Source organism: Perca flavescens, chromosome 5 (assembly GCF_004354835.1).
Source record: "Perca flavescens isolate YP-PL-M2 chromosome 5, PFLA_1.0, whole genome shotgun sequence".
In the NCBI taxonomy this organism is placed as follows: domain Eukaryota; kingdom Metazoa; phylum Chordata; class Actinopteri; order Perciformes; family Percidae; genus Perca; species Perca flavescens.
Window position 1 is genome coordinate 38,911,619 of NC_041335.1, and position 27,726 is coordinate 38,939,344.

The following is a 27,726-nucleotide window of genomic DNA, read 5'->3' on the forward strand; positions in this document are numbered from 1 at the left end:
TTAACAGTACACACATTGTTGTTGCACAGGATGTCCTCTCACTGTATTAAACATTAAGCGATAGGAGTACTTTTTTGAGCTAGAAGCAGGAGTTTTAAAAAGGTGCTCCAGAGCCTCATCTGTGAAATTAACGGAGACGGGAGAAGTCATTGCAACCTTTAACTAAAGTTGTCAACAGAGCTAATTAATAACTATTACTATTTACCTACTTCTAATCACATTTAAGTGATGTTTAGTTTACTATTTCTTTCTAAAAACAATGCCCATCTTTCAAACATTTGTATTACTTAACTTTGACATTCATACCAAATTAATCAACTCACATTTTCAACTATTCCTAATTCAACTACTTTACACATTCAAGCCAGCAATCCTGTGTAGTGTCAGCCATTGAACATACAGCATTCACTATAGTTTTGTGTCCAGTCTACTTTAAAAATCCAATTAGTTTTCTGTAAGGATTTTGATTAGCCAAGGTCTAAACCATCCAAGGCAGACTGAGCCCAAGCTGTGAAACAAAGTTTCTGCTCCTGTAGAAGACAAGTCTGGTAGGGGTGATGGCACAGTGGATATAACACATGCCTTTGGTGTGGGAGATCCAGGTTTGATTACCACAGAGACATCAATGTGTCCCTGAGTAAGACTGTTAACCCTTAGTAGCTCCAGAGGTGTGCAACCTCTGATACACTGTATAGCAAGTGTAAGTACCTTGGATAAAAGAGTCAGCTAAATGACAAAGTCTGTATGAAATCAATAGTTTCCAAATTGTGAGGACTTTCCTGTATTAAGTACTCTACTTTAGTACATTCTCCTGATCTATATAAACCCTTTTACTGAAGTAACTTTTCAAACACAGGACTTGTCCTTTCACAGTGTCGAAGTAACTAAAGTATAGGATTTTAATATTTCTGCCACTGCTGCCAGAACCAGTGCGGTTCAAAAAGTGGGTGGTCACTGTTGAGCTCCATTTCATTAAAAAAAAAAAAAAAAAGTTGATTTTAAATGAATACCAAATGCTTATGGAAGTTGATCATATTTTATCCCTACATTATTTTACTTTCAAAGATTATATAAAAATCCTGTACACTCAAAGCAAGACACAAAACAAGTTCTTCCTGACTCCTTTATATAAAAATAGCAACAGCTGTGCTCATGCAAACAAAGTGATGATCCATCAGATGGTTGGGTTGATAATCCTTCCCAAGAAGAAGATTTCCTTTGTGTTGCGTTCAATGATGACCATGAATGGACGATTGAACTTCAACACAGAGACCTGGATGACCGCCAACCTTTCGAAGCCGAGGCCTGTGGCGGCTGAAGCTTCGGCTCCGGTCTCGTCCACGTCCAGCGTAGCTTGGTGCACAACCTGCGGTGCAACGCAGAGAAAATGAGACTACAGACATATGGAACGTGTTAAACCTAAAACATATGCTCCGTTTACTTACATTTGAGACTGCCAGTCCTTGCCTTTCGGAAATGCCTCTCAAATTTGCACCACCATGAAACATGCCCGTCATTCCCATTTCTGACAGCACATCGTTCAGGTTGTATGAAGTCTTGATGGAGAACTTTGGAATATATAAATTATATCTCCTAAAAACATTGGAGGGGGAGGGGGGGGGAGACAAACATTCAGTGACTCGGCAGGAGTTTAATTTGGCTACGAGGGCCCAAACAATGATGCGGTTTTTAAATAATTGACAAACTCAGATTATTAAGTGTCTAACATTATAGAAAGGATCCCACAGAAAGACTTTAGTTAAAGAGTAAAATTTTTAGTTTAACATGAAACAGCCCTGAAATCATCACCAGACTCCATGTAAATAATCAGGACTTTTAGCGTGTATAGAGCCAGCATATCTCCAGACTCCATGTAAATAATCAGGACTTTTAGCGTGTGTAGAGCCAGCATATCTCCACCAGACTCCATGTAAATAATCAGGACTTTTAGCGTGTATAGAGCCAGCATACCTCCACATGTAAATGGGTGAATTAAGGGTTTATTTCAACCAAACCAGAGTGGTGATTGTTGGAACAGTGGAAAGATGAACCAAGACGGCTTTTGATAGTATTAGTTTCGGTCCACTTTTGAATGAATTGTGTTTTATGACGATAAAAGTCCTGATTATTTACATGGAGTCTGGTGGAGTTTGGTGATTGTGATTTCGGGGCTGTTTCATGTTAAACAAAAAGGATCTTACTCTTTAACTAAAAGGTCTATCTCTGTAGGGATCCTTTCCTCCTGGGTTAAAAAAAACAAACATTAGAAGCATGAATTAAGATTCTCCCAACCTGGGTCTCATAGCCTTCAACCATTTGGTGACGAGGTTCGGGCAGATTGCCTTCTCCAGTGTTGCCATGACGTCCGGCAACATCAGCAGCATGGAGTAGGAGCTGTTGAAGAGGAGCTGAAGGACTGTTGTCTTCAGCTTGTCATCATGATAGGTGTAGAAACTATACTCCAGATTCATCATGAGGACTGGAACCTGGACGATGACAATTTAAACATGACACACGGAATGAACGATTTCATATAAAGTGTGTGTAGTATAAAGCATGTAGTATAAAGTGTGTACAATGTGTAGTATGATGCAAAAGAGTTGAAGAAAGCAGAACAAATTATGGTGTGACAACCATCAGGTTTTCCCAAATTGTGTTAATGGCATGAAAAATACTTTATATCTTTGGTAAATTAAGAATTTCCAACAGACCCCCGCTCTAGGTTTATGCAGAACCCTGAATATTTACAATGGCTGTCTCCACCCCAGTGAATTACTGGGACTCAAAAGCATTTTTTTCCTGAATGGACCTTTTTCACAGCAGACATGTTGACTTGTCATAGTAGGAAAAGCACAGCTGAGATTGATAACCTTAACGATGGCTCAGTTCCATCAAGTGTCCCAGTAAGCCATTTCAGTGAGTCAGCATGAACAATACCAGGACCTCACCTAAGTGGAATGCAGCCATCATTAATAGTTTTGAACACACCTTTGCTTTTCCTACAATGACATGTCAACATGTCTGCCGTGAAAAAGGTCTATTAAGAGGGTTAACTGAACCTTGGTGTTCTCGTCCACGTTGAAGTCGTCCTGCTCAGTGAGCTCAGGGTCAAACGGAGTCGCCCACTTTCCTGTTAGACAAAGAGCAGAAATAAAACAAATTTTGGTTTGATATGTACAATTTAACCTCAATATGTTAACACATTACATTACAGACTGACTAGATCTCATCCCACAGGACCTTCATACCTCTGTAGTAGATGTAGCTGATGAGATACATGACTGTGTTTGGATCCAGGTTTTCCACCAGCTTGTCAATCTTCCCGTTGGTCTTCTCCTCCACGTACTTATTGATGGTATCAGCACTTTCTGTGGCTTTGGTGAAGTCCACATTGAACCCATCTGTGAAGTACGACTGCTTCAGGGTCTGCAGGAACTTTGGTTTTGGCTTGAAGCGGTTGGCCACAAACATGGCGGTCCATTCACTGGAGTCCTCCTGAGATGTGTTGTTGGCCCTCTGGAGGAACCTCTGGAAGGCCTGGTCCACATCTGTCTGAGTCAGGAGGGAGCTTTTGAAGCCCAGACCACTGAAAAGCTGACGGTAAGTTTGCCCCTGCGCTCCCACGGACAACGCAGCCAAGGCGGTCGACACACAAAACGGGGAGAAGATGATATTCTGTCCCCGTGAGTCAGCATCAGCTGCTAACTTCCTGTAGAGTCGGAAGGAAAACCCTTTGTTTGCGTTGTTCACCAGGGAGATGCTGTCTGTGCTGTCGTCAACTACAGCGTCTTGGACTGTCTTGACGTTGCCGTGAACAAAATAGTGATGACCTCTGCCCACGTAGATCACCGCTGATAGGAACCAGAGACCCACGGCTGCATGCATCATCGTGAACTTTAAAAAAAAAAAAAAAAAAAAAAGGGGGGTTGAAGGGTTAGTAAAATGTGAATCTGATGAGTATTTGGGCTGTTTATTTACTCTAAAAGAAATCAGATTAAAGGGTGGTATTTTTCAAGCTGACAGACGCCAATTATCATCCTTAGTGTCTGACAACATTATGGAAAGGATCCCTACAGAGATAGACCTTTTTGTTAAAGAGTAAAATCTTTTGTTTAACATGAAACAGCCCCAAAATCATCATCACCAAGCCCACCACACTCCGTGTAAATAATCAGGACTTTTATAAAATCATAAAACACTACATTCAAAGGGGACAGAAACAAAATTATCAAAAGCCATTTTGGTTGTCCTTTCCACTGTTCCAACAATCACCACTCTGATTTGGTTGAAATAAAACCTTAATTCACCCATTTACATGTGGAGATATGCTGGCTCTATACACATCAAACATACTGACATGTGAATCTCCAAAGCAATTACACCAGTTATAATTCAGAAAGGCAGTCTGGCTTCTTACCTCTCGGACCAGAGAAACAACTCAATGCAAATAAACACAATCAAACTGGTGCAATACCAATTAGACTTGAAGTAACAAAAGTCTAACTCAAACGCTAAATATTATCAGTCCCCATTTTGTCATGAATCAGCTCAAATTCAAGACAAAAGAAGGGAGACCACACTGTATTAAGGATTACATTAAAGCTAATTTTATTTAACCCATAATCAATTATATTCACATATTATTGATATGTATATCAGCTTGATCAGTGAAGAGAATTTGGCAATAATAACACAAACAAACCTCAAAAACAAACCTTTTCTGGATGTGAGGATTGAGAGAGATCACCAGACCTGAATCTCCAGCCCTCTTTAAAGGACAGAGAGTCAATCAAGCTAATGTGAACCAGGTGTAGAATACCACACCTCTGCCTGCCTCCTACCCAGCTCACATGAATGGGAGGGGTCATCACAATTGTTGTGTGTGTGTGTGTGTGAGAGAGTGTCTCCCTGTAACCTGATGCTGTAGCAGAGTAATTTCCCAATTTTGGTTTTATGAAGTCCATCTATCTATCTATCTATCTATCCATCCATCCATCCATCCATCTATCCATCTATCTATCTATCTATCATCTATCTATTTTTACTTGAATAAATAAGTTTAAAAAATAGAAAAAACAACTCCACCGGAAGCGTGACGACTATGAGAGTAGAACTTCACATGCACATGAAAACTATGAAAACTTGAATCAGTAGATAGAAACATTTGACCTCAATGAATATAAACTGTATGAATCCTGATGAATATTTCTATAATAACATCAACCGCACCTGTGAGTATTACACAGATGGACAATTTAAAAGCAAAATAATAATGGATGGTACACTGTCAATTATACACATTAACAGTAGAAGCCTGTATAGCAACTTCTTTAAAATTAAAGACTATATGAAACATTTCTCGATGTTTAGTGTAATTGCAGCATCAGAGACTTGGCTTATAACTGAGAAAGAAGAGGACGTAGAACTGCAGGGCTATGAGCTATTTTCAACTAACAGAGAAAACAAAAACGGAGGTGGTGCTGCACTATTTTGTGAACAATGAATTTAAGTGTAAAAAAGTAAGGGAAATGTAAAACAAAATGGAAAATATCATTCAATTCAAATCAATTCAATTTTATTTATAGTATCAAATCATAACAAGAGTTATCTCGAGACACTTTACAGATAGAGTAGGTCTAGACCACACTCTATAATTTACAAAGCCCCAACAATTCCAGTAATTCCCTCAAGAGCAAGCATTAGCGGTGGCTAATGCGACAGTTGGGAGGAAAAACTCCCTTTTAGGAAGAAACCTCGGCAGACCCAGGCTCTTGGTAGGCGGTGTCTGACGGTGCCGGTTGGGGGGGGTGATGAACAGTGGCGATAATAGTCACATTAGAGATAATGGACCAGTGACTACAATGGAAGTCGTAGTAGTTCATGTCATAGCCGGGCACAGCAGAGCATGGGTAGACGCAGTGGACGCGGCAGGACGCAGCCGGACATTGCAGGGAATCGCAGAGCGTAGCCGGGTGTAGCCGGTCCACTGTGACAGCTGCACCCAAGACCCAGATCTTGGTGTCACCCTAATCCAAGGCGATATTCTGGGCGAAGAAGAAACATAAGGACTCCGGGCAGTAAACTCCTCAGAGCTAGGTTAGTAACTAGCATTTCTGGGACAGGATGCACATAAAAGGAAACAAATGAAAAGAGATCATCATGGGATGCGTTACTGTAGAAATAGAGGTGGAGAAAACAACGAATATATTAATAAGCTGCATCGATAGAACACCTGGATCTTGTCTTGTAACCTTTAATGAGAAGATGGTTGACAGGTATGATAACAGACATAATAATATCAATCGTATGTGAAGACTTTAATTTAGATTTGTTAAAATTAAAGGAAAAAACCCAGCAGAGATTTTTATCGACACAATGTATAGTAAAGGTCTACAATCTTAAAGCCAACGTGAATAACAACTGATAGTGCAACTTTAATTAATAACATCTTTACCAATGAAACTGGAAATAAAGTACTAAGTGGATTGCTTATCAATGATATAAGTGACCATCTTCCCTTCTCTAAGGAAAATACACAGAGAAACTTCAAAATTGCATGTATGACAAAAATTGCCCTTTACAACAACTAAGGACAAATAAATATGAAGACAAACCCTGGATTATTAGGGGACTAGAAAATGCTTGTTAAAAAATGTATTGTACAAGCAGTTTCTACAATTTAGAACAATGGAAGCAGAAAATAAATATAAAAATAAATTGACTAGCATTTTGAGAATAAATAAAAATTATTATTTCAATAAACAATACAGTACAGAAACGACATGCAGAGCACATGGAAGGTGCTAAACGACAATCAAAAAAGGTACTGGGAAATCAGATTACAAAGACCACTTTAATAAAAACAACCAATCACTGATAACAGACACAAAGGAGACTGCTAATGAATTCAATGACAATTTTATGAATGTTGACTATAATTTAGCAAACGAAATTGTTAATCCATTAATAACAGAGGATATAAATGAAAATAGTATTGAAATAAATTCAAATACCATTTTGTTTTAGGCAAATTGAGGATATAGAGTTAATTGATGTGGTAAATAAGTTCAAGAATAAAAAATCTGATAATAATTATATTGACATGGCTTTAGTTAAAAACATTGTACATAGTATAGCGAAACCCGTGACATATCTTTAATCAATCATTACAAACGGACATATTTCAAAATCAAATGAAAATTGAAAAGGTCATTCCCATCTACAAAAATGTAGATAAGCACTCTTTCTCAAACTACAGACCAATTTCTCTCCTTCCACAATCCTAAAACATATTAGAAGAGCTTTTTATCATTAGATTCGATAATTTCATAGAAAAACACAATCTACTGAGTGAACATCAATATGGCTTCAGATCAAACTGGTCCATTACAATGGCAGTGATTGAGCTAATAGAACAAATATATACAGCTATCGATAATCAGGAATTCACTGCAGGCATTTTCATGGATCTAAAAAAAGTCTTTGATACAATTAACTATAAACTATTAATGACCAAACTGGAAAAATGTGGGATTGTGTACTTTTACTTGTTAAAGTAGTTTTTAAAATGTGTACTTTAACTTTTCCTCAAGTATGTTTTGTTTGCAGTACTGTACGTTGCTACATTTAAAAAAAAAACGTTTTGTATCCATCAACAAACCAACATCGAAAGCGTCTTTGTTCCCTTGTCAAAGCACAAAAGACTGAGATTTAATCACATTAATTAATCACACAAGAAGATGCAAAAAAGTATATCTTCCCCCGCTATTAAAACGTATGAGTAACTTTTACTCTGAGTACATTTTCAAGGAGCTACTTTGTATTTTTTTTTACTTGAGTAGATTTTACCAGTAATTTTACTTTAAGTGACTATATGCAACTTTTAAAGTTTCTGAAACTGTATAATTTTTCATCAGATGATCATAACAGCCTGTTCTCATGAACCATTCATTCAAAAAGCTACGAAAAGTTAAGCACTGTACTTCGTAAACATTCGACTATTTTCTTTTCTGCTATATTCACCACATTGAAGGCTTCTGTATAAGAACATGGCTGGCATATAAACCAGAGTGGTGATTGCTGGAACAGTGAAAAACCCAAGACTGTAGTGATGTTACCCGTGGACCCCCTGCTTCGAGGCATGTATCGAAAACATGAACCAATTTGGAATGAAGCTTTGTATCGGAGCTCGATTCGTTTTGGGATAATCACGTGACCAGTGACGTCCGAAGCTTCGGTTCACACACACCCACGTCACTGCTTCGAGGTTGAATTCATAAGCTGCGCGAGTGCGCGACACGGGGCTGGGGTTGTTGCTAGAGATGTTCCGATACCGATACCAGTACCGGTATCGGCTCCGATACTGCCTAAAACGCTGGTATCGGTATCGGGAAGGTACTGGAGTTTATGCACCAATCCGATACCACGTAATAAAGCCCTAAAGAAAATCTACGTTAAAGTAGTTTATTTATGTTAATTGTTTGTGTTTGTTCATGTTTCACAAAGATAGAAATAATATCACATCCATACAGGGGTAGTGGAATACAGCTGTTAAAACATAATAAAATATATGACACACTGGTATCGGATCGGTACTCGGTATCGGGCGATACACAAGTTCAGGTATCGGAATCGGTATCGGGAAGCAAAAAATGGTATCGGGCCATCTCTAGTTGTTGCAGTAGGAGAGTCAACAGAGTCAGGAGAGTTAGTGAATAGAGAGATTATAATAGCCAGTAGAAAGTTCATAGCGAGTAGCCTAGTTTATAGTGAGTAGAGAGTTTATAAAAGAGAGTTTAGAGTGCCTTGCACTGCCTATCTCACCTATTTGGCTGAGGAGACAATGTTGCTCTAGGCTACGTAGGCCTAATCACAGAAATGAGTGTGCAATGTGCAATGTATTTCCCTCCCAAATTGATGTATTTGTTTTCAAACACAAGACAGTTCACAACCAAAATCCTAACTTTATAGTTCTTTGTTTTTGGCGGAGAAGGCAATTACATTTTTATTTATGCAAGGTCCCACATATAGGCTGTTATTTATGTCATTATTTATTTATCAATGAATTCATACTCAAAATGTGTTCATCTTCAACTCTAAAGTAGAGTTTAGATTCTCTGCCCGAGTCCGCCCGACTTTTGGGCAGGGCCCTTGATCAAGCTTATGCGTTTTTTACTAGGCCTATAGCCTTAATTGGGTGGGGGGGGGAAGCTATGTTATAATCAGAAATAGGAGAATTACCTTTGAGCAAGTTTGGAGGAAAGTCGGAGGTATGGAACCATTTTAAACAAGTCGTGGGCAGTGACAATATGTGTCGGCTTTGTTGAGTGCATTAAGTGCGGCACGCTGTCTCCTATAACAACAAATAAAACGGGGACTTGGATGATGAACAGACACATGAAGCAGGCTCGCCGTGGCAGAGAAGATGATAGTCAGCCTTCAACCTCCTCTTTTGTTACTTCTCCAGCCCTCACAGAGAAATACGTTGAGTTTTTTTTTTTACGTTTCTTCATTCAGATCCATTTGCGATCCGTTCCATTCTGAATAAACAAACTGCGCAGTTTACATGCTTCGTCCTTGTTGCATTATTCATTAAGATCATTTTAAACAGATTTCTGCAGTCGAAACAACTCTGAATTGTAGTTGAGAACGTCAGTTATAACCGCCCACGTAGTAAAAAAGTGTCGGGATGAAATCGGGCTCATGATTCCAGTTAATGTGTCGGGCCGGGCTTTGACACAACGCGCATGGGCTCGGGTTGGGTCGGGCTTACTCTAAAGACACCATGGCTAATAATTGTGAAACAGTTTGTGACACAATGCTATCCCTAACTTCACCACCAGATGTCCTCACAGAGTTCTGAAGCTTCGAGTAGTGAACCTTTGTTCGATACAATTGGCTTGAAAAGCTTCAAGGCTTCAGAAAGCTTCAGTTCGCCATCACTACAAGACGGTGTTCAGCTTCTTTTTTTTTAACCTATTGTGGCGGGACAAGAATGGACCACAATCAAATTGCAGTGAAAACCCAATAATGTGGGTGCTTTATTTTTCTTCGTACAGCAAAATAAAGAGTCTAGCGGTGTAGCTCCCTTGTGGTGTGGCTAGTGTGCAGGGTTGGGTTAGGTCTTGAGGAATTCTGCTGGGTAGGCGAGGCGCAGTAGGGAGCTCACCGGTGATGTTGGGCAAGGAGGGGACAGAAGATCTTGAGTTCTAGTGGAGATTGAAGAGTCATTCAGCTCCAGTCGTCCTTGGCTTGGTTTATGGGGCTTTCTGGGTGCAGGAAACAGAGCAGTGGTTAGCTTGAGTGGCAAACACAGACTAACCTACCTGAGTTGGTGTGGCTCCTTTTGTCCTGGCCTAACGAGGGCAAACGAGAGGAAGCCGGAGGCGGTGATTAGTGGTTGCCAGCCGTGTCTTGTTGTAGGCTGGCTTCTTGGCCACGTGCTTATTTTGCCGAACACAATGGGAGACCTTTGAAGGCGTGTACCCGGCATGGCAACACTATGTTATTCTTCTGTATCCTTTCAACACAGAACCGTCATTCATCTTTCTGATTTATCCAGATTCCACTAATACACAAGTTGCATACTGTGTACAAAATGCAGCTTTAACTTAACTTACAGACTTGTCACTTGTTTGCTAAGCAAGACATCTTGATGACAGCCATGCTCCCCTGTCAACCTTTAGCCAACTTGCCATCAAGAGCCAGGCAGCCTTTATGACTCAGTGAGTAGACAGACTGTATTAACTGGTTCCAGCAATACCTGGAGAATAACAGAAACAGGCCGCCTTCTGCCTGCTACTGTCCTGACATTTTTTACAGTACACACTGCACTGGATGTTCAGCAGGGTGACCTAATCTCTTACGGTATTCAACTTTTACTACTTCTTACACAATCTCTAGTTTAGAGTCTGTTTTTCTAAAAATGAATATTGCCCATCATTCAAACATTTGTATTATTTAGCTTCTCAATGACTTTCATACCAAATTAGCCCACTGTCACTTTTTCAACTATTCCTACAACTTCACATACTCCTTACACATTCAAGTCAGTAGTCCAGTGTAGCATTAGCCTTTGAACATAGCATTCACACTGTATTTTTGTATCCCGTCTACTTTAAAAATCCAATTCATTTTCTCAGCACAGTAGCCCCCCAACTGAAAATTTTGGGGGCACAACCAAAAGGTGCTGTAGAGATAAAGTTGCCTTGCCTTACAACCTCAACTGCACCGCAACTGCTTTCGGCTCGCCATAAATATAATTCAGCAAACGCTGTCTGCTTGAAGTTATGAAAAACTAAACCACACTTGAATCCACTTTCAGCGTTTGGGACTCACTGACTTCAAAACTGCGGAGCAGATGTAGTTTGAATCATCTGCAGCTCTGCGTTTGTGTCAGATCTTTTTGTCAATTTTCAGAGGACAGATATGCTTGCACTGCCTGCCAAAAAAATAAAATTGGACCAATTAAGCAAAGTTGGATAATTTCTCATTGCACACAGGGCAATCTCTCACAGCACATTGGTGTAAAACTGGTCTAAACCAGCCAAAGTAGAGGACCAAGCTGATGTAAATATGTATCTGCTCCAGTAGGTGGCACAAGTCCATATAAATGGTTGGCAAAATGTGACGATTTTTCTGCATCAAGTACTTTTACACTTTTAAGTAAAATTTCCTGATAATACATGTGGACTTTTACTGAAGAAACATTTTCAATGCAGGATGTGTTCTTTTACAGTGTGGAAATTGTACTTCTACTTGACTAAACCGTTCAAAAAGTGGGCGGTAACCGTTGAGCTCTAGTGCATTTTTAAAAGTTTCAGTTATAAATGAATACCAAATGCTTATGGAAGTTTATCATATTTCATCACTACATTTTACCTTCAAAGATCAAAAACCGTTTACACAATCAATAAAGCAAGAGACAAAAATGTTTTTCCCCGACTCCTTTATATGAGATGCAATAGATGTGCTTGAGGAAAACAAAGTTATGATCCATCAGATGGTTGGGTTGATAATCTTGCCCAAGAAGAGGATTTCCTTTGTGTTGCGTTCAATGATGATTACCATGAATGGACAATTGAACTTCAACACAGGGACAGGGACAAGGAACCGTATGGCTGTCAGTCCGATGCGGAGGCCTGTGACAGCTGAGGCTTCGGCTCCGGTCTCGTCCACGTCCAGCCTAGCTCGGTGCGAAACCTGCGGTGCAACGCAGAGAAAATGAGACTACAGACATGGAATGTGTTAAACCTAAAACATATGCTCCGTTTACTTACATTTGAGACTGCCAGTCCTTGCCTTTCGGAAATGCCTCTCAAATTTGCACCACCATGAAACATGCCCATCATTCCCATTTCTGACAACACATTGTTTAGGTTGTAGGAAGCCTTGATTGAGAACTTTGGAATATATAAATTATATCTCCTAGAGGAGAGAGAAAGACAAAAATTCAGTGAATCGGACTAGGGCAGGAGTTTCATTTGGATACGATTGCCTTAAATGATATGCAGTATTTTTTTAAACTGACACTCCGATTATTCTTTTAAATGTCTAACATTATGGAAAGGATCCCTACAGAGATGGACCTTTTAGTTAAAGAGTAAGATCCTTTTAGTTTAACATGAAACAGCCCCAAAATCACCATCACCAAACTCCATGTAAATAATCAGGACTTTTAGTGTGTATAGAGCCAGCATATCTCCACCAGACTCCATGTAAATAATCAGGACTTTTAGCGTGTATAGAGCCAGCATATCTCCACATGTAAATGGGTTAATTAAGAGTTTATTTCAACCAAACCAGCGTAGTGACTGTTTGAACAGTGGAAAGATGAGACTGCTTTTGTTTCTATCCACTTTGAAGTGGATTTTATGATAAAAGTATGGATTATTTGCATGGAGTCTTGGGGATTGTGATTTTGGGGCCGTTTCATGTTAAACAAAAAGGATCTTACTCTTAACAAAAAAAGGTCACTCTGTAGGGATCCTTTCCTCCTTTTTAAAAAAAATATAAAAATAAAAAAAAGATTTAAACACCCCAGACAGGACAAAGCTGGGTACCTTATTCAGTGTCAAACCTTCCACATATTAGAAGCATAAATTAAGATTCTCCCAACCTGGGTCTCATAGCCTTCAACCATTTGGTGACGTGGTTCAGGCTGGTGGCATTCTCCAGTGTTGTCATGACTTCAGGCAACATCAGCAGCATGGAGTAGGAGCTGTTTAAGGGGAGCTGAAGGACTGTAGTCTTCAGCTTGTCGTCATGAAAGGTGTAGAAACTATCCTCCAGATTCATCATGAAGACTGGAACCTGGACGATGACAATTTAAACATGACACGGAATGAACAATGACGCTTAATTAGACTGGGACTCCAATCCATTCAGCCCCTTTTCTCTCAAGTGTGTCTAGTATAAAGTGTAGTATAAAGTGTGTAGTATGATGCAAGAGGGTTGGAAAAAAAAAAAAGCAGAACAAATTAAGTGTTACAACTGACAGGTTTTTCCAAAATGTGTTAACCGTATGAAGAAAACTTTTGTAAATGAGGACACTACAATGGACCCCACATTTTTCTGTTTTAAGAGTGAAATGCTGAACCTTTGTGTTCTCGTCCACGTTGAAGTCATACTGCTCAGTGAGCTCAGGGTCAAACTGAGTTGCCCACTTTCCTGTTGGACAATGAGCAGAAATAAAACAAATTTTGGTTTGATATGTACAATTTAACCTCAAAATCTGTAAACAGATCTTACATTATATTAGATCATCTCAAACTGATCAGATCTCATCCCACAGGACCTTCTTACCTTTGTAGTAGATGTAGCTGATGAGATACATGACTGTGTTTGGATCCAGGTCTTCCACCAGCTGGTCAATCTTCCAATTGGTCATCTTCTCCTCCACGTACTGATTGATGGCATCAGCACTTTCTGTGGTTTGGCTGAAATCCACGTTGAACCCATCTGTGAAGTACGACTGCTTCAGGGTCTGCAGGAACTCCGGCTTCGGCTTGAAGCGGTCATCCATGAACACGGCGGTCCCTTCACTGGAGTCCTCCTGAGATTGGTTACTGGCCCTCTGGAGGAACATCTGGAAGGCCTGGTCCACCTCTTTCTGCACCAGGGGGTTGTTGAAGCCCAGACCACTGAAAAGTTGACAGTGAGTCTCCCCCTGCGCTCCCACGGACAACGCAGCCAAGGCGTTCGACACACAAAATGGGCAGAAGATGATATTCTCTCCCTGTGAGTCAGCATCAGCTGCTAACTTCCTGTAGAGTCGGAAGGAAAACCCTTGGTTTGCTTCGTTCACCAGGGAGACGCTGTCGGTGCGGTCGTCAACTACAGCGTCTTGGACTGTCTTGACGTTGCCGTGAACAAAATAGTGATGGCCTCTGCCCACGTAGATCACCGCTGATAGGAACCAGAGACCCACGGCTGCATGCATCATCATCATGAACTAAGACAAAGTTCAAAAGCTCAGCTTCATGGTTTGTTTTAACCAAGAAATGGATTGTACTGGAGGCATTTTCTGAATCGTTAGTATAATGTGAATCTGATGAGTATGTGGGCTGTTTGGTTACGTTAAAAGAAATCTGATTAAAGGGTGGTATTTTTCAAGCTGGACCCCATTCCTTTGTGTTTAACCCTTGTGTGGTCCTTCGGGTCCTTGTGACCCAAAGGACAAAACAAGGGTAAATACAGCACCTTAGTGCTTGTTTGTACAACATTTTGGCCAGCTTAAACGGTGTTTAAATGTGCTCTAGAAACAAACTCTTACTTTACAAGAGACAGGGTTTAGAGAGCAATCATCAAAATAAATGGAAGTACATAACCCTTGTGTTGTCCTTTGGGTCCCAGTGACCCAAAGGACAACACAAGGGTTAAGTGACTGATGTGAACAAAGATGACCCACTTTCACCACTAGCCTACAATCTACAAAAAAAAAGTGTGCACGTGTGGGTTGATGTGCGTTAGAAAAATAACCAGTCAAACCAGCCATGACCACAAATACTCCTCAAACCTCTTAACAAAACCCAAAAGGTGCCAAATGTGTGAATCTCCCAAGAAATTACACCGGTCACCATTCAGAAAGTTAGTCTGGCTTCTTAACTCTCTGACCAGAGAAACAACTCAACGCAAATTAGCACAACCAAACTGGTGCAATACAAATTACACTTAAAGTAACAAAAGTTTAATTCAAATGCATTACAATCCACCACTCGGTCATTAATCAGCTCAAATTCAAGACAAAAGGGGGACCACACCAAATTAAAGACTCCATTAAAGCTAATTTTACTTAACTCAATTAATTATACTCAAATGTTTTTGAGATAGATAGATCAATAGATATATATCAGTATCATCAGTGGTGTAGGGCATGTAAGTGAATAATAACGTAACCAAAACTCAAAAACAAACCTTTTCTGGATGTGAGGATTGAGAGAAATCACCCAGACTGAATCTCCATCCCTCTTTAAAGGACAAAGACTCAATCAAGCAAATGTAAACCAGGTGTAGACAATCACACCTCTGCCTGCCTCCTAACCAGCTCACATGAGTGGGAGGGGTCATCACAATTGTTTTGTGTGAGTGTGTGCGTGTGTGTGTCTTTGTGTGTGTGTGAGAGCGTTTTGTGTTTGTTTATTTTATTTGGATCCCCATTAGCTTCAGCATAAGCTAAAAGCTATTCTTCCTGGGGTCCTACAATCTGTCGTGTGACAGTGCAATTTACGACATCACATTACACACCATACACACACAGACATTACTTTACATTAAACAACATTTGAAAATACAAATCACATTTAAATTTTACAGTTAACGCAAATAATCAAAAAAAGAAATAATAAATCAAAATTAGATATGACAAAAAGCCCTATAATAACCCCCTCTCTAAATTGGTATTAGATATTGAAATTTCTTTGAAGGTAATATTTCTTAAGCTATTTTTCAAAATCATACTTTGTGTTTTGTTGTTTGGTAGTATTTTGGAGAGAGTTCCATTCACACATTGCTCTGTACCTGACTGAACATTGAATTTATATGGTTTTCACTTTAGGCAAAATAAAACTAACTCCTACTTCATGCCTCGTTGGATAATGATGTGTATCAGTACTAAAGGATAGTTTTTTTTATATAAAGTAAAATGTGTTTATTAATTACAATTATTAATTGTTGAAGTGCTGGACCAAACCACAGAGCAGTAATCAAGATGTGAAAAAAAAAAAAATCCTGAAGTACTTGTTTAATGGTCTGTGGTGTTAGTTTTTTGCACATCTTTTAATAACTGACAAGGTGTTGCCCATTTTAGTTACTAGTTTCTGAACATGTTTGTCCCAAAACAATCTATTGTCAATCATCACTCCCAAAAGTTTAGCCTCTTCTCCTTGCTCTACAGAAATTTGCTCTACACTGAGTTCCAGTTTTGGTTTGGAACATAAAGAAAAATGAGTTACAACCATAAACAGGTAGTTTTTTTTTTTTTTTTTTTTCAACCTGGACCAAATTTTTCTATGTTTTTGTGATTAGTCTCCCCGAGTTGGTCCAAAAAGTGGCTCAGAACACACCGAAGAGACAAGATGTAATACGTCTCCATAACAGCAGAAGGCGCTAATCTGTATTGTTGAACGCGTCACGTGGGGTCTGGTTTCTCCGGAAATTCAAAGCCAGACTGTCATGGCGGCTCGTTCAGAATACGATCTCATATTGTACTAAAATAGTTCACCGAAATGTGTTTCTGAAAACATTTTAAGAGAGAAATAGGCCGTGCAGCTGCTGAATCTGTCTTCATTTCAGATCAACAAAGGTCAGTTTAAAAGATTTTCAACAGATTTTCATCAGATTTTCATCCCGCTCGCCGTTTCCGGGTGAGTCCCGACTGCCCTGTCTCCGACTGAACATGTCAGGTCGGCCAAAAGGAAGACTGAAAGCCCCCCAGAGTGACGACGGCACGGAACACACCGAACAGACTTGAGTCACCGGGCGTTTCTCAATACCAAGAATGCAAAGACTTGTGTTCTTGGGGAGAACGTTCTTGCTGGTTGTTCTTGGAAGAATAAACTCGCAAGTTCACAAGCACAGAAAACTCTGTTAACAGTTTGAGACGATCCGTTCTTCCTGTTATTGGTCAACACCCCCCAGCACAGAGGCTACCTGCAAGGCTCCAAAATACCAGCTAGAAATAAAATCCACAACAATATAACCACTTTGTATTAAAACAAGAAAACCTCATAATGCTACAACTATTGCAATAATATTGAATATATAAATACAAAATATAATGTAGGTTATCACCTATGGCATAATTTAAATATGTCTCCCGAAAAGAAACGGGTATATCTCATAGACTAATAATATACAGTCTATGGTATATCTCTCCTCTGCCTGCTGCGCTTTGTGTGTGTGTGTGTGTGTGTGTGTGTGTGTGTGTGTGTGTGTGTGTGTGTGTGTGTGTGTGTGTGTGCTTGTTGAGTTTAACTCCGAAAAGACAGTTAACACAGGTTCCCGTTAATCTTATGACGGACATGTGTTGTGATATTTAAACAAACGATCCGTCAACGGCCAAATAAATTTATTTACGGGACCTCCGAGCAGACCTCCGAGATTATTGTGTTATTGTGTCAGCCATTAGATACATTGAGAATCAGTTTGTTACTCCTGATCCAGTCCACCACTGACTGTAACTCTGTACTTTTGTATTTAGATCAACAATATCAGTTCCTGGTAAATACAGTATATAGTGGAATCATCAGCAAACATTGAAATGCTTGCTTTATCTAAAACAGATGGAAGAGTACATTACATGTCATTTAGCTGATGCTTTTATCCAAAGCGACTTACAATTGCGATATAAGAGGTAACACACCTCTGGAGCAACTAGGGGTTAAGTGCCTTGCTCAGGGACACATTGGTTGATGTATCACAGTGGGATTTGAACCAAGGTCTTCCACACCAAAGGCATGTGACATACCCACTGCCCCATCACCACCATTGGATCATTGGTAAAGATTGTGCAGAGGAGAGGCCCAAGACAACTTCCTTGAGGCACACCATGTTCCACAAGCCTTACCTTTGAAAAGCTTCCATTAAAGTAAACTAATTGTCTTCTATCAGTCAAATAAGTTTTCATCCATAATAATGTGGTTTGTGAAAAAACATAATATTCCATTTTTTAACAGTATGTCGTGATCAATTATATCAAATGCTGCATTTGATATAATTGCAAAAAAAGCATATTATTTTCAAAAAAAAAGCATATTATTTTCCTTTCCTCCATATCCTTGGACCAGTCATTCACCATCTGAGTCAGGGCATTATAAAACACATTAATTATATGAGAAATAGTAGAAGCAATGATTGAAACTATTTGATTTTTAGCATGTGTATGTTGTTGTGATGTCTGTAAGCTTTCTCACATCATCTTCATATTGTTATTGATTGAATCTTGTAAATGAACTTTTCAATATTACTTTTGGACCCAATTTAGCAACGTTTTGCTTACAATTGCAATAAGATTATGGTCACTACAACCAAATGGCACAGATAACCAATTTGAGCAAAATTCTAGTCTAATTATAAACATGTGGTCAATACAGGAAGCTGATTGAGTGCCATCCCTTTTAATACATATTCTAGTTGGTTTATTAATTACCTGTGATAATCCATATGCCGTTGCTGTGCTCATTAATTAGATTTTTCAAGGATAATCAGAGGAATCCAATCTATCTTGAAGTCACCCATTAAGTAATTTTCAAGATTCATACTACTAGCATGATCTAGCATAGCACATATTTTGTCCAAATACTCACTAATGTAGCTCAGCGTGAATTCAGACAGGGAGACTTCTATTACATGGCTTCTCTCCCTTTCACTGATTAGCTGGGCGGTGGGTGTTACGGTTCTGTATACCAATTAAGAGCGGGCACTTAGGTTCTGACCAATCACAGCTGACTACCGTGTTTTAAAGCTGTTCTCTTTCCTGCTTCTGTCAGTTGTTTTTCAGACTATAGTGAGACCCGCCTCCTCCCCTTCCACCTCCCGGCCTTTTATACGTGTTCTCGGTCTTCTCCCGGCTGTCGGCTTGTGTTTTGTCTTCGGCTTTTTCTCGCCACCACCAGTGTCTGGTTTCCATTGGGGGATGTGTTTGGTTTTCCTAAACCATGACATTTGCATAGATACCCCTTAACAATGGAGACTAATCTCCAAATAACTTGTGTTTTTACTGACTTGGTTATCTTGTTAATAAATGTTTGCATATCTGCAACGAAGTCTCTCCTGATTGAATTAGCATTTGGAGGTCTGTAACAGTCTGTGGGCAGTGGTGGCCTAAAGGTTAGAGAAGCGAGCTTGTGACCGGGAGGTCGTCGGTTCAATCCCTAGACTGACAGGATAAAAATCTAGGTGGGGAATGTGAAAGAACAGCGCCACTGAGGTGCCCATGAGCAAGGCCCTTAACCCCAACTGCTCCAGTGGAGCTGCTCAGTCGCCAGCAGATCAAACTGTGGTTGAACTGGGAAGCTTCCAGGTATGATTGTGGAACTGTGTGAATGTGACAGGTTGTCGTTGCAAATGAGAAGTTGTTTCAGACTAACTTTAAGCCAAATTGTGTGCGTGCGTATTGGGCATTAACATACATACACTTTCAAGCCAGAGAGCAGAGTTCACTTCCTGGGGAAAACTAAATTTAACCATAATTTCTGCTGAAACGAGCAGTAGCTCACTGTGCTCTGTACCCGGCTTACAGTCACCTATTTTTGGGTAATTGAACCAACAACTACAGTTGAATCAACAGAGGACATATAGCCGGTGGCAGGATGCTTTGTTGTAGCTTAAACAACTAGAAACTGCCGCTTGGTGTCCTGGAGCTCATAGGCTGCCGACGTCACGTGACCAGCTGGCATCACGTGACCAGCTGGCATCACGTGACCAGCCGGTGTCACGTGACCAGCTGGAGGTCTCCTAATTTACGTTTTAGTGTGCATACATTTTCATATAATATCATACGGACCTGTTCATGAGAATAGGTTTGATCATAAATAACCTGTAACAGCAAACAAGACTCACAGTGCAAAGAATGCTATTTATATATAGTTTTTATAAATGTCTCTGCCCGGGTCAGATTTTTCTCACCAAGTCACAGAATGATTTTTTGGCAGGTAGACGGCGCTACGGTAACACATTCTGAATTGTCACAGATTTCGGTGTAACACCGGAAAAGCCTGTTTTAGTGTATCAAAATTGGCCCTCAGGTATGTTATACGTCTTTTTCATTCATAAAATAACTTCCATTTAGCGCTGACGTTTTATTCCTTTTAGTCCGTGTCTGTGTTGGCCTACTATTTTCTTTTTTATGGACATTTCTGCCTTTAATGAGAGGACAGCTTATACATGAAAGGGGAGAGAGATGGGGGGAAGAGACACAGAAAAACCATCACAGGTCAGATTCAAACCATGGACCTTCTGCATCAAGGAATAAACCTCTGTATATGTGCGTCTGCTCTACCAACGGAGCTAATCGGCCACATACTTTACTTTTCTTTAAGAAACAAAACAAACACTTGGTCACCTATGCACTACTGCATACAAACTTTACACTAAAACATATCCGATCAATACAGTAAATGATCAATCAGCCTGAATCGACAAAAACAATCAATTTTCCCCAGTATTGCCAGTATTTATAAGCCCGTTGATTTAGCGAAAGAGCAATTTTCTCCATACTTTGGTCACAATAATGATCCAGTCAGTCTTTGTTGGAGATTCAGACTGTACCCATTTTCGTGTTATGGCTTCCCTGCTAGCCGCTAACAATATTTGCCTATTATTTTCCTTCCCCTTGTCCCCCTGTACCTGTGTAAAGCGTCCGTGGGTTTCATGAAAAGCCCTTTATTAATCTAGGTTATTATTATGTTGGTTGCTACAATAAAAGATTAATGCAATGCCTCCTGACACGGTGACAGTGAGACCCAGATTAGCTCACGATACATCCAAGGTAGGCTAAGTTACCATATGCAACACTTGAAATGCAACGATTCATCTGTAACTTATTCTCTTATTGTAAATGAATGATTTTATGTCTGAGCAAAACATTCATCGTGACCATATGACCTCCCCGTAACACTAACTCTTAGACCTTTACGACAGCAAGTGTGGTAAAAACACTACTGCTTTTGTCCAAAGGGACTGCTGAAACCAACAAAAACTGAAAGTTAAATTTTTTACAGTACACACACCATTGTTGCAGGATGTTCAGCAGGGTTTCCTATCTCTCACGGTATTAAAAATTAAGCGATAGGAGTAACGGTTTTTGAGCTAGAAGCAGGAGTTTTAAAGGCGCTCCAGAGCCTCATCTCTAGGAAAATAACTCTGAGATGGGAGAAATCATGGTAACCTTTAACCAAAGTTGCTAACACAGAGCTAATTAATAACTTTTACTAATTTATCTACCTCTTACACATTTAAGCGATTTCCAGTTTAGAGTCAGCTTTTTCTAAAAACATAATATTGCCCATCTTTCAAACATTATTTGTATTATTTAACTTCTCAATGACATTCATACCAATTAACCCATTCTCACTTTTTAAACTACTCCTACTACTTCAACCACTTCCTACACATTCAAGCCAGCAATCCAGCGTCAGCCTTTGAACATACAGCATTCACCCTAGTTTTATTGTTTCACGACAACTTTAAAAACTGTTGAGCTCTATTGTATTTTTAAAATCTGATCGGTTATAAATGAATGCCAAAATGCTTATGGAAGTTGATCGTATCTTATCCCTACATTATTTTACCTTCAAAGATCATCATATAAAAACTGTTTACACAATCAATAAAGCCAGAGACAACAAAAGTTTTTCTGACTCCTTTATATGAGATGCAACAGCTGAGCTCAAACAAACACAAAGTGATGATCCATCAGATGGTTGGGTTGATAATCTTGCCCAAGAAGAGGAATTTCTCCGTGTTGCGTTCAGCGATGATGACCATGAATGGACGATTGAACTTCAACACAGGGACAGGGGCCGGGAAGGCACTCCGTCTGATGCCGATGCCTGTGGCAGCTGAAGCTTCGGCTCCGGTCTCGTCCACGTCCAGCGTAGCTTGGTGCACAACCTGAGGTGCAACGCAGAGTAAGTGAGACGACAGACGAATGAGATATGTGTGAAATAACATAAAACATATGCTCTGTTTTACTTACTTCTGAGACTGCCAGTCTTAGCCCCTCTGAAATGCCTGTTAGATTTGCACGACCACCAAACATGTCTGTCATTCCCATTTCTGACAGCACATCGTTCAGGTTGTAGGAAGTCTTGATGGAGAACTTTGGAATATATACATTATATCTCCTAAAACATTGGGGGGGGGAGACAAACATTCAGTGAATCTGACTAGGGCAGGAGTTGAGCTGAGCCATCTATTCCTCTAGCTCTGAGTAGTGATGACTTCATGAGCTTCTTTAATGATAAAATTATAACAATTAGAGATAAAATTCATCACCTTTTGCCCTTAACTTCTAACAGTTCATCTTTAAATGCAGGACCGCTAGAAAGAACGACGACTCCCGACATATACTTGGACTGCTTTTATCCTATAGACCTTCAACAATTAATGTTAAAGATATCCTCAGCTAAGCCGTCTACCTGTCTCTTAGACCCCATCCCAACGAGGCTACTCAAAGAAGCGTTACCCGTGGTAAACACTTCATTATTAGATATGATCAACATGTCCTTACTAACAGGTTATGTACCGCAGTCATTTAAAAATTGTGATAAAACCTCTTCTGAAAAAACCCACCCTAGATCCTGAGGTCTTAGCAAACTATAGACCTATATCTAACCTTCCCTTTCTATCCAAGATCCTTGAGAAGGTGGTTGCTAATCAGTTATGTGATTTTCTACATAGCAACAGTCTATTTGATGATTTTCAATCAGGATTTAGAAAGAATCATAGCACAGAGACGGCACTGGTGAAAATTACTAACGACCTTCTAACTGCTGCAGACAAAGGACTTGTCTCCATACTTGTTTTACTAGATCTTAGTGCTGCATTTGACACTATTGACCATACTATCCTGTTACAGAGACTGGAACACTTAGTTGGCATTAAAGGAATCGCACTAAGCTGGTTTAAGTCCTATTTCTCTGAACGATCCCAGTTTGTTAATGTTAATGATAAACCCTCCAAGCACGCTAAAGTTAGCCATGGCGTTCCTCAAGGCTCAGTGCTTGGACCAATTCTATTTTCCTTATATATGCTTCCTCTAGGTAATATTATTAGGAAACACTCGATTAACTATCACTGTTACGCAGACGATACCCAATTATATCTGTCAATTAAGCCAGATGAAAGTGGTCAGTTAGCAAGACTTCAAACGTGTATTGAGGATATAAAATCCTGGATGACCCACAATTTCCTGATGTTAAACTCAGACAAAACTGAAGTTATTGTGATAGGACCAACGCACCGCCGAACTTCGTTGTCGAAAGATATAGTTACTCTGGATGGTATTACCCTGGCCTCCAGCACTGCTGTCAGAAATCTAGGAGTTATTTTTGATCAGGATATATCCTTCAACGCCCACTTCAAACAAACCTCAAGAATAGCCTTTTTCCATCTTCGTAACATTGCCAAAATTAGGAATATCCTGTCTCAAAACGATGCTGAAAAACTAGTCCATGCATTCGTTACTTCTAGACTAGATTACTGCAATTCCTTATTATCAGGTTGCCCAAATAAGTCCATTAAGACTCTCCAACTGATCCAGAATGCTGCAGCACGTGTTCTGACGAGAACTAAGAGAAGAGATCATATTTCTCCTGTATTAGCTTCTCTGCATTGGCTTCCAGTGAAATATAGGATTGAATTTAAAATCCTCCTCCTGACTTACAAAGCTCTAAATGGTCAAGCACCATCATACTTAGAAGAGCTCATAGTACCTTATTGTCCCACTAGAGCACTGCGCTCCCAGAATGCGGGCTACTTATGGTTCCTAGAGTCTCTGGAAGTAGACTGGGGGCCAGGGCCTTCAGCTATCAGGCTCCAGTATTATGGAACCAGCTCCCAGTCGGGGTTCGAGGGGCAGACACCGTCACCACATTTAAGAGTAAACTGAAAACCCTCCTCTTTGATAAAGCTTATAGTTAGGGACGAGGAGTTGAAGCGTCCACCTAACCCGGCCCACTGCTTCTCCTCGTAGTCATCAGTTTTTTCTATACTGTATAATTAATAATCGAGCGAGAGTAGAGGGAGGCAGGCCAGTACAGCCCGATCCGGTTGGGGGGAGTTCTAGCCCGACCAGGCACCTCTCTTTAACCTGCCTCTCTTAAGTTATGCTATTACAACTCTAGACTGCCGGGGAGGCTGTTCCTCCCTAAGACACACTGAGCTGCTCTCTCATCTCTACTTGTTACTTTTGTATGCATCCTGTCCCAGAAATGCTTGTTACTAATCTAGCTCTGGGAGTTTACTCCCCGGAGTCCTTATGTTTCTTCTTCGCAGAGCTATGCTCTGCGATTCTCTGCATTTCCCGGCCGCATCCTGCTGCGTCCTGCTGCATCCGCAGCCTCCACCCGTGCTCTGCAGCGCCACGTTACATCCCGCAACGCCCTGCTGTGATGTTCATACGCACAGAGTAGTCAGGATCCGGTATAGGAGACTGCACTACTCAGTATGACACGATGTGCCGATATGACATGAACTTCCACGATAACCTTCGAAGTCAATGTGACTTCTAATGTGACTGTTATCACCACTGTTCATCACGCCCCCAACCGGCCCGTCAGACACCGCCTACCAAGAGTCTGGGTCTGCTGAGGTTTCTTCCTAAAAGGGAGTTTTTTCTTGCCACTGTCGCAATAGCCACTGCTAATGCTTGCTCTTGAGGGAATTACTGTAATTGTTGGGGTTTTGGAATTTATAGAGTGTGGTCTAGACCTACTCTATCTGTAAAGTGTCTCGAGATAACTTTTGTTATGATTTGATACTATAAATAAAATTGAATTGAATTGAATTGAGTTTCATTTGGCTACTAGGGCCTTAAATAAAAAAGTCTGACAACATTATGGAAAGCATCCCTACAGAGGTAGATCTTCTAGTTAAAGAGTGAGATCCTTTCAAGTTAAACATGAAACAGACCCACTTCATGTTAAACTAAAAGGATCTTACTCTTTAACAGTAAGTTCTATCTCTGTAGGGATCCTTTCATCCTGGGTAAAAAATACCCAACTTAATTGAGTTGATATGAAGTTAAAACAATACATTTTATTCATGGGCACCATAAGGAAATAGTAAAAGATTAAAGCAGATGTACAACAAAGACCACACAATTACAAAGTAAAGAACAACTACAGACTAATACTATTAAATTAAACTCTGTTTCCTTTTCTTTCCAAAACGGGACTTGAACCCCGGTCTCCAGGGTGAAAGTCGTTGTTTGACCCACCAATCTGCCTCCTTACGAGAAAATTTGGTGCTTTTATACTTCCTCACCTTAGTTCCTGCTTTGCTCCCATCAGAACTACTACGGCCACTAGAGGGCGCCGCCACTACAAACATAAATATAGGTCTGAATGATGCTGGAACAAACCACTTATGGGGGCATTTTGTTGGGCGAGGAGAGTCTCTATCGGACAGGACAAAACTGGGTACCTTACTTACTCAGATTTTCCCAACCTGGGTCTAATCATAGCCTTCAACCATTTGGTGACGTGGTTCGGGGAAATGCCGTTCTCTAGTGTTGCCATGACGTCAGGCAACATCAGCAGCATGGAGTAGGAGCTGTTGAAGGGGAGCTGAAGGAACTTCGTGTTCATCTTGCGGTGGTGATATGTGTAGAAATCATTCTTCATATTCATCATGTCGACTGAAACCTGGACGCTGACAATTTAAATACTTTATATATCTTTCGTAAATGAAGAATTCCCATCGGACCCTCGCTCTAGGTTTGGGCTGAACCCCGAATGTTTACCATGTCTGGCTCCGCCCCTGTTAATTACTGGGACTCAAATAATTTTTCTCAATTAAGAGTGAACCTTGGGGTTCTCGTCCACGTTGAAGTCGTCCTGCTTGGTGAGTTTCCAACTTTCCTGTTAGACAATGAATAGAAATAAAACAAAACTTATGGTTTAATACGTTCAATTGAACCTCAAAATATGTAAATAGATCTTACATTACTACATTAGATTATTACTGACTGACCAGATCTCATCCCACAGGACCTTCTTACCTTTGTAGTAGATGTAGCTGATGAGATACATGACTGTATTTGGATCCAGGTCTTCCACCAGCTGGTCAATCTTCCCGTTGGTCTTCTCCTCCACGTACTTATTGATGGTACCAGCACTTTCTGTGGATTGGCTGAAGTCCACATTGAACCCATCTGTGAAGTACGACTGCTTCAGGGTCCGCAGGAACTCTGGCTTCGGCTTGAAGCGGTTGTCCACGAACACGGCGGTCCCTTCGCTGGCATCCTCCTGAGATGTGTTATTGGCCCTCTGCAGGAACATCTGGAAGGCCTGGTCCACATCTGTCTGAGTCAGGAGGGAGCTGTTGACCCAGACCACTGAAAAGCTGACGGTGAGTCTCCCCCTGCGCTCCCACGGACAACGTAGCCAAGGCAGTCGACACACTATCCGGGGAGAAGATGATATTCTCTTCATGCGAGTTAGCATCAGCTGCTAACTGCCTGTTGACTTCATTCAGAGAATGTCTAATAAGGGGAGAACTTCCACTCTCGGGAAAATTCCGGGTTGGTACAATGGGGCTAGTAGGGAGTGAGATAGGGAGTGAACAGGCTCTCCATAGACAGGCTCTGCTTTATTCTTTGTTGTCCATCGGATGCCGTATTGCTTGCCTTATAAGGGCCTAATATGTGACGGATCTGCCTTCTATTGGTTGACAAAACGTCAACAAGCTCTCGTAACGCATCATGGGAAAAATTGATAAATTATTGACATCAAGTATCATGGATAAACATTGACATCAAGAATAAATCATGGATGTAAGAGTTTGGATTTATTGCTCAACGACCCCAAAAAAAGGAACAAGTTCCAGGCTGGATAGAAAACCTAAAGTGCTACAAAGACATCAAAGACACCCCCGTGATTGCCAGAGTGTTAGCTTTTAGCTGCAAAAGATGGTAAGTCTAGCTCTTATAGCTGTAAGATGATTAAAATATGAATAATAAGAGCCTCATCTCTGTGAAAACAGACAGGAGAAGTCATGGCAATCTAAATTTGGTAACAGAGCTAATTAATAACTTTTAGTACCTTACCTACTTTTTACACATTAAAGCAAATTCCAGTTTAGAGTTAGCTTTATATATAAAAAACATTTTGCCCATCTTTTGAAACATTTGTATGAAACGTCAATGACCGTCATACTAAATTACCTAATTTTCACTTTTTCCAGCCATTCCTACCACTTCTTACACATTCAAGCCAGCAATCCAGTGTAGCATCAACCTTTGAATATACAGCATTCACACTAGTTTTGTGTCCCACCAATTTCAAAAATCAAATTCATTTTCTCTACAAGTATTTTGATAAACCACAATGTCGAATCCATCCAAGGTAGAGTACTTTACACTTAAAGTACATTTTTCCTAATGAGACTTTTACTGAAGTAACATTTTCAATGCAGGACTTTTACAGTGTGGAAGTTATACTTTCACAGAAGTCAAATTTTCAATGTAGAACTCCGTATGGAAGTATTACTTTGTCATTTTAATAC

The 27,726-nt window shown here is 40.2% G+C and overlaps 2 protein-coding genes and 1 pseudogene across 3 annotated transcripts; all 3 read right to left on the reverse strand.

Moving 5' to 3' along the window:
- Positions 1-1,109: 1,109 nt before the first annotated feature.
- LOC114556092 (serpin A3-1-like) lies at positions 1,110-4,811 on the reverse strand. 2 transcript variants are annotated; one of them, XM_028578945.1, is made up of 6 exons: positions 4,716-4,811; positions 3,249-3,894; positions 3,060-3,130; positions 2,293-2,486; positions 1,446-1,593; positions 1,110-1,366 (listed from the first exon to the last, which is right to left on the reverse strand). In XM_028578945.1, exons 2-6 carry the CDS (start codon positions 3,886-3,888, stop codon positions 1,175-1,177), a joined length of 1,245 nt encoding a protein of 414 aa, XP_028434746.1. In that variant the 5' UTR covers positions 3,889-3,894; positions 4,716-4,811; the 3' UTR covers positions 1,110-1,174. The 2 variants fall into 2 exon arrangements, with proteins under 2 accessions (XP_028434746.1, XP_028434747.1); XM_028578946.1 differs by having other exon boundaries at positions 4,703-4,797.
- A 7,119-nt stretch (positions 4,812-11,930) lies between these two features.
- LOC114556091 (serpin A3-5-like) lies at positions 11,931-15,516 on the reverse strand. The gene is made up of 6 exons (XM_028578944.1): positions 15,415-15,516; positions 13,804-14,452; positions 13,598-13,668; positions 13,118-13,311; positions 12,279-12,426; positions 11,931-12,201 (listed from the first exon to the last, which is right to left on the reverse strand). Exons 2-6 carry the CDS (start codon positions 14,447-14,449, stop codon positions 11,998-12,000), a joined length of 1,263 nt encoding a protein of 420 aa, XP_028434745.1. The 5' UTR covers positions 14,450-14,452; positions 15,415-15,516; the 3' UTR covers positions 11,931-11,997.
- Positions 15,517-21,912: 6,396 nt separating this feature from the next.
- Positions 21,913-27,409, reverse strand: LOC114556309 (alpha-1-antitrypsin-like protein CM55-ST; annotated as a pseudogene).
- Positions 27,410-27,726: the final 317 nt, after the last annotated feature.